The 8,384-nt window shown below is 38.8% G+C and overlaps 1 protein-coding gene across 1 annotated transcript; it reads right to left on the bottom strand.

The window, feature by feature from the left end:
* Positions 1-1,055: 1,055 nt before the first annotated feature.
* Positions 1,056-2,136, bottom strand: LOC141388992 (uncharacterized). The gene is made up of 2 exons (XM_073959940.1): positions 2,040-2,136; positions 1,056-1,966 (listed from the first exon to the last, which is right to left on the bottom strand). Exons 1-2 carry the CDS (start codon positions 2,134-2,136, stop codon positions 1,056-1,058), a joined length of 1,008 nt encoding a protein of 335 aa, XP_073816041.1.
* Positions 2,137-8,384: the final 6,248 nt, after the last annotated feature.

Raw genomic sequence — 8,384 nt, 5'->3', positions numbered from 1 at the left:
TTCCTTTCCAATTTTGGCATTAAAATCGCCTAGAATAATTTTAATGGCATGAGCATGTTTCTTCTGAGCGCTCATAAAATATATCATTGGTCAGTTCGTCCTTGTCTTCAGTGGGAGCATGAGCGCAAATAAAGCTGATGTTAAAGAATTTTGCTTTTATTCGAATTGTAGCAAGTCTTTCATTCACTGATGTGAAGCTGGAGACGAGGTGTTTTAACCTGCGACCAACTACAAATCCGCAACCATGCCTTATGTCATGGCAGCCATAATACAATGCGTCACGTTTAGGTGTTGTTGTGACGCCTTTCCCATTCCATCGTATTTCCTGTATGACAGTAATGTCGGCCTTGTACTTTTCAAGTACATCTGCCAATGCGTAAACCTTCTCTATAAAGAGTGCGAACATTCCAGGTGCAGATTTGCAGATCATGGTCCTTAAAATGTTTGCGGGGGTCGTCAACTTTAGAGGGATTTGTTTTTCTTTTCTTTTGTTTTTTTTTGTTTTCATAGTAGGCTGCTTTTTTCTCGGGGAGGGTTACTAACCGGGCGCCCAAACCCAAGTTTTTAACGGCACATTTTAGCTCACTACCTTTAACAGGTGTTAAAGGCAGCTACCCCAGGTGACACCACGGGGAGGTCAGTGTCCACTTGAGATGAGAGAGGGACTTTTCATTATATCATGATAACACCATGTAATTGAGAGAGGGACCAATAATCATCATGATCATGATATAATAAGAAGGTATACTCCCTGCTTCACACATTTCTAAGTTACATTATGTGCTAATAATAATTTGCTACTTTGCTCTAAATAATAATTTGAAATTTTTATATACGTAAACAATTTTATTAACATACATACAGTACACATATATATGTAGGCGTGTTTATGTACTTAATTGTGTGAATAACAATATGTATGAACATTTAACGAAATGGGTAACAATTGTTTTAAACTAAATTCTATAATTAACGAAACAACAATAACAAATAATTTTTTCTATAAGTCTATCAAGGGATGGCTGCCGCAGTGGGCTTCATCGAATACTTTTCGCTTACTTTCTTCTTTTGATGAAATAACGGTTGGGTGTACCGTAGATGGGAGCTGGAGTATGAACTTCCTCTTCTTCGGGTTCAGCAACAACAATGGGAGCTGAGGTAGTTTCTGGTGCCAAATATTGATTGCTGGGTTCAGGTTCGACTGGAGTTTGTACTTCATCACCTGCATTGTAGGTTTCTGGTTCAGGTTCTTGTTCGATGTTCATGTATTTTGGTTCGTCTTCTTCGTTGGCTGCTGGTGGTTCGGCGGTGGCACTTTGCTGTTCATACTCGCTGGTATCCATGGGAAGAAAATCACCATTGACATTGACATCATTAGACTGAGGAGCAGCATATTCTTCAGCTGGTTGAGGGGAGTTACGTACGGCAGCTGGTGGACCATAAACTGGAGCTTCTTCCTTCTTGGTCTTGTATTTGATGAAGAATACTTCTGGTTTGGATGGTTTGGTGGGAGCTGGAGTTGGAATAACAATATCGGCTTGGGTTTCGGGTTTCTTGTGCAAGACATAGATAAGAGTCTTTTCTTCGTTTTGGGGTGGTGGTGGAACAACTGGTGGACGCATAACAGGAGCAGCTGGAGCCTTGATGAAGACAATTTTGTAGTGTTTCTGTTTGGGTCCGGATTGATGTGTGACACGGGGTTGAATTACGTCTTCTTCTTCAAAGTCTTTGGGTGGTACATGGACATAGATGTGTTTATGGACTTGGGTCTCGGTGGGAGCATTTGAATAACCCGACTGATATTGACTAGAAGTGGAATGACGGTAAGCGGCACTATACGAATCCTCTTCGGTGGGCACTTGAGGGGTGGCAACTACATCACTGTCGGCTGGGGCAATAGTATCAGGAGAAGGAGGAATAGTGTTGTATGTTGGCACTGGGTTGCCAAAGCTATTGAATGCGACTTCTGTGGGAAGTAATATATAATGTTAGTTTCTTTCGAGATACACAGGGGGTATACCACCAAAAATTATACATACCATTATCTTGTGCAGGAGGTAAATAGTTTACTGGAGGTTCTGGGCGGGCTATAACGGTGGCCACGGCCAAACAAGAAAACAAAATAAAGAAACGCATGTTTTTGTGTCTTTCGTTTATCCTTCTTTAGTTGAGAATATATAATTATTTGTTTCTGAATTGATATTTGTTGATTGCAATGGATCTAAACCAAGAAAGGCCAAATCGTTAACTGATGCTATTCCGAATTGCGCTCAGCTCATTTATACAAATCGATTTGGAACATTAGATTTTTAGTTGGAACTTCCACTAAAATCTCATTTAACTTCAAAAAATTATTTAATTAAAGTTTCAAATACTCAATTGTAACAACAACAACAATGCCGGTATCTACCGAAAAAAACAATTAACGGCCAACACTGACACCACCGCCATCATTACCACTACCAACAACATTCTTGTTCGTTCATATTCGCCCTATTCAAAAACAATTCATTGAGGTACAACGACAACAGCAACAACAATTTTACCGGCAGGTGATTTGTAAAACATTTAAGATGCGATATGGCAAAAAAATTGTTGCTACTACTTTAGATCACATAAAATCGAACTCACACATTGATACGCAGCCAGATGTTGGCCAGTGATGACGATTTTAGATACTCGCCAACGATATTGATGATGATTAAAATACCACAGCAATGACTTTTGCTGATAATGAGTTTCAGTTGTAGCCCAGATAACGCGTTGAAACACTTTTAGGCTTACGGGCCGGTCATTCATTCAATGCTGAGGTAGGGCAAAACAAACAAAAAACTACAAAGAATTTCAAGTGTTGACCAAAAGCATTCATTTACTTCCACGTACACATGGTACCACTTGAGGGATACGTCAAGTGTCATTGGCAACAGTATCTGTATTATGTGTCTCCCCAAATTGTACTGGAACAATGAACATAACCAGCGGACGTGCATAAGTGCTGCTACTACTACTTCTAACCCAGTTTGTGCGTTTAATCTGGAATAAATATTATGTTACGCCTAATGATTATGGGTCACTAAGTAAAAGAAATAAGAGTAATGATCTAACAGGAAGAATAAAACACGCAACAGTGACGATAGAATGCGAATATTTGGAAAGGACTTTATATTATTTCTAGGATATTTCATACTAAAAAAGCTTTACATTGGATCGAGCTCTGCTACCCAATCGTATCCCTAAGTCCGTAATTGAGAAGGTTATAGACGACTACCACTACGTAGGTAGACAATCACATGGCATCGGGTTCTCTCATACCGGATTGACCCAGAACCACACAACATCCTTGTTCCGGTCAGCGGCTCCTACCTCAGTGTACACATGTTTGTATTTGTATCGTTTTTCTGTGTTGGGAGCAGCATATCCCGGAATGTCTGCTTCCGATTCTTTTGTCACGTGCCGAGACGGAGGAAAACACAGGGCCACATTATATGTGCTCGGTTTGTCGCGTCCGCATCCACCGCACTAAAGGTTCGGTAATGTTCGGGTAACAGAAAGGGTATCCAGAGACATCATCACTGCTGCAGCCGCTCGCCATATTCCTGCTGGTCGAATACCCGAAGTGAGACCAAACTTCCCTGCAGAGGCGACTGGACTAGCAAATGAGCGTGATGAGCTTCGTAGAGCCAACGCCAGTGACCCAAGAGTTAATGAGCTGATACTGGAAGTTAACTGGTTTCGGTGAGCATAAACGGAGCAAATGGTTAAATCATCTGAAGAGTTGCAACATTGGAGCCGGAGTAAGTGAATTGTGGGCAACGGTTAAGTCACTCTCGAGCCTTGGAAAGAAGGAAGATATGACCTCAGTCACTCACGTTTGGCGACGTTACGCTGACTGATCCGAAGGGGTGCGCAAGTTATTTCAATCTACAGTTTGTCGAGTAACCCGGGAGTGATGAGGCGAAGAGAAGATTATCTCTTCATACCGAGGATGAACCACCACAATTTACAATAGATGATGTTGCGAATGCCATCAGGAATGCTAAATCATCCAATGGGTTGGGCCCTGATGTGCCGGGAGTCGATTTATCAACCTGTCACTAGTCAACCATATCGTTTCTGAAGTCTGGAAAATGGGCAGGATGGCACAGCACGACAACATAGTTAGTAGAATAGTGATTGTGGCGCTTGACTTATCAAAAGCCTTTGATACTGTCAAGTACTTCACGCTTTTTGAGGACATCGAGCAGACTACCCTCCATCTACCATCGAGCAGACTACCTGATGTCATTTGTGACCGATCTTATTATCTTATCCCATGCGAGGAATATGCAAATATCGCCGTTAAATCTACGGCCACTCTGTTCACCACAGTGGTGAGAACAGAGTTAAATGTCATGGTCGATGTTAGCAGAATTCCGACAACAAACTACCCCAAAATTCTACCCGCAGATATCTGCCGCAAGATGAGATGTAGGAACAAGGTACTTAAATGTCCTAGCCGGCAGCACTTAGGGTGCAAATAAAGAAACCTTGTTTACCACATATAACGCGATAGGTCGGTCTGTGGTAAGTTATGCGGTACCAGTATGGTCCTCTAATATATGTGAAACACATCTGCGCAGGATGCGGCAAGGCCCGCACAACACCCTGCACCTTTTTTAATGCCCTGCCAAACCTACTCTACTAACCCGAGTTGATTTGTAGTTACATCCCACCGAAGCAGAACGGAAAATAGACCCAGAGCCAGAATTAACAGAAAAACGAACAAACAGCATATCAAAATACTGTCACCACAACAACAAATATATTATGGCTCCAACGGAGACTAAAAACCAAATGTTATCCAGTTCGTGGGTTGCCGGCCAGGCAACATCAGATTTTCAACGGTGGCAAAATACACCTCAGTAATGTTGGTGTTTCAAGACACGCCGTTCGGACTCGGCGATATCATTGAGCTAATATGGATCGGGGTGCACTCATTGATATGTAAGAAGTCTCCCTTGTACCGCTTGTGGAACATTTATATTTCTGCGAATCATAAAGATCGAAGACGTTGCTTATCGGTCCAATCCTTCAGGTATCTCCCCCACAAAAAAATTAAAAATATTTACTTAACTGGTAGGTGTGGTATCTCTCAAAGGAAGAAATCAATTTGGTTCACATTTTGGAGTTCGTAATATTTTGTACAAATTTAGATTAAGTTAAAAAAGGGGCCATATTGGTCCAATACCGAAGGTGCTACTTTTGGTCTTGTTTACGGGGCAAGTCCATGCTTACTTCCTGACATAATGGTACAACAGCTCTAAACTGAAATGGCGGGCGCAATATCTATCGAAAGGAATGACTCCCAAAATAAGATCCACTTCCAAAATGAACTATGCCGTTCCAGTACCTTCTACGCAACACTTATGAGCTTTAGTCCAAATCAATATTTTTATCGGCAAGCCCATACATCCAAAAAGAGTCACAAAATAGTCCAATCCTTAGTCCAATGTTATGTATTTAAGAAACACAATAAAATCGTATTGAGCCCGATTTTCATAGCAGACCTCCTACTTCAACTACAATTCCATTTTCTTTATTTTACGACAATTTGGAGAACACCTAATGTAGTGGGCGTAAGCACTCATATACATACATATGTACATCAATATATATTGTTAACATCTTTATTCGCCCCTAATTCAACCTTCAATCAAGTGTTAAGTGTCATTTTCGTCTAAAAACCAAAATCAAAAAAAAAATGATATGAATTCAATAATGCTTAAGAAAAATAATGTTTTATTGTTGTTACTCTAAATGTGGAATATTCGTCATTCGATATGAAGTGTGAGTAAAGAACTCAATGGAATTACTGGATATGACGTATGTATATGTGTATAATAGTATGCGTTCATCAAAGTGTGTTTGTTTGAATTCGTACTTAGACACAATAATTCTCATTGTCGTCCCTTTCAAAACCCGCTATGAAGTTCAGTTGTCAGCCAACAGTTCGATGTTGCTGGTTAACGTCGTCACTACATCAAATAGAAATATCGCAATACATTCCGAGAAATATACTTTATATTTTATTTAACTATACCAGTGTTTGAAAATACATACGAGAATGGGATAACAGTCTCTATAACGATAAAACTTCAAGTGAAAAGCCAAGGGATAACAACCTTAAATTAAACCAAAATTCAACAATTTTGAATCGACATTAAACATGTTGGTCTACTTAACAACATGACTTGGATAAATATTTTTCCGAATTGTTGTCATCGATTAATGAATCTATATTAGCCGTATTTTTGTTAAAAAATTATTTTAGAAATTATGTATGTAGAGGATGTATTTGATTAAAAATTAATTAAAATTAATTTTACATTGACAAGACACCGCTAAATAGTTGTATTCTTCTTCTTGCCTGAGACTCTGATTCCACATCATTCCAATGACATATACTATCCTACGCAATCGTTGTAACTCAAAACGTTTAACTATGCAGGTGTAATTTAAGTATGCCAAGAGGTTATCGGCTATACGATAATCTCTTGGTTCCTACGACGCACAGTGGTTCAGAATCGTTTTTTCCTGGTCAAAATTCTGTAACTTTTGAAAGAAAAGAGATAATTTCATAATCCATTTTTTTGTTAGACTGATAACACAACCAGCTTTCAGATGAATTATAAGCGGTCAAATTCGGTATGTAAGTTCCAGAGAAACTTAAGGTCAAATTCAAACATTTAAGTTTTTTTTACTATTTTTCATCAAAATATCAGCGTGTTTGTATTTTTTATATTTTCGTATATATTAATGATGGTCAAACGCCAATAAATAAAATATAAAAATACCAAAAAAAAAAAAAACTAAAAAAAAATGTTTTTCAAATTAAAAAAAAAATACAAAAAATTTTAATTTTTTCAAAAATTAAAAAATACTCCTTGGGTTTTCATAAAACTTATATAACTCGTATGAAAGCTCATATACTCAAAAAAAAAATCCATTTGTGTAAAAAAGCTGTAATTTTAATTGGAAAGTTGTATGGGAGCTATATGAAAGCGTGGACCTAAACAGACAAAATTCAGGGGGAAAGTTTTATACCCCCAACGAAGACTAAGTACCAAATTTCAGCCATTTCGGTGAGATAATAAAGCTAAAACCTTCAAAGGTATCGTTCTATGAGGGCTATACGAAGCCGTGGACATATACGGACAAATTTACAGGAAAAAGTTTTATACACCCAACGAAGACTAAGTACCAAGACTAATTTCAGCCATTTCGGTGAAATAATGAAGCTAAAACCTTCAAAATACCGGAAATCGGTAGGTACCTTCTATGGGGGCTGTATCAAAACGTGGAGTAATATAAACTTCTACACCAAATCACAAAACTCTTTCACCATATTATGGTGGGGGCTATAAAAATATCACACGAAAGTCTCTTTTTCTGAAACCTCTTTTAGTAAAATGCTCACATCGAATCATCGTCCTTTCTCCCAGTTGATGCTTAATAGCTGATGCATGCACCTTATCAGCTAGTCGCCTCCGCAGTTTCATTCCGAGTCGCTCAAATGCGGCACGTGTGACCTTAATTCTTCTGCCAGGTTATTGCTATTTGCCTCATTCTGCCTGAGCGATATACACTAAATGTCTTCTTCTGGGTGTGGATATGTGGTATCTTCGTGGTCAACTATAGTATTGTATAGCAACTGTTAGGAAAAAGCTCTTTCCATAAACTGTGCACGCTACCTGCATCTGTTACCCAATAACCTTGCTCATTTCTACAATAAACCTTGACATTAGAATAGCCAACGTTGTGTTGTGTGTTCGTACATTACATTTGCTGGAACAAAGTAAGAATTCACAACACTATGTTTCCTCCTCGAATCGATCTTAAACAATCGATGAATGCAGTCCTTCTTATCACACTGTAATCAATTTGGCTTCGTTTTTCATTTGGTGACAGTCTTGTTGTCTTATGTATGTCGAGATGTCTAAATCTGATGCTTTCCGCCCCATTCCGTTGGCAGATGTTTCATTTTGGAAACTGAATTTCCCGACAGTCGGGCCTTCTCTCCAATTTTGGCATTAAAATTGTGTAGAATAATTTGAATGTTATGGGCAGGACACCGATCATATGTTCTTTCTAAGGGCTCGGAATATATATATTTGGTCTTTTTATACACTCCACCATAGTATGGAGGGAACAATGCTGCTCAAAACATTTGCAACTGGAATGACAAGTTCATATTTTATGTAGTTCTGAGGTAGTTTGTGGATTTGGAATGCAAATATTTTTGTGGATTGATTACACTGTGCACCAGCTTTTTTGGGGGGTGGAAATTTTACTTTGAAAATGAAAGTCATTGGTGAGTATATAAATAACCCAAAAGAAAATTGTCG

This window comes from Musca autumnalis, unplaced genomic scaffold (assembly GCF_047663935.1).
Source record: "Musca autumnalis isolate F117 unplaced genomic scaffold, ASM4766393v1 scaffold_1, whole genome shotgun sequence".
Lineage (NCBI taxonomy): Eukaryota > Metazoa > Arthropoda > Insecta > Diptera > Muscidae > Musca > Musca autumnalis.
This window is presented reverse-complemented; position numbering and strand designations above follow the sequence as displayed.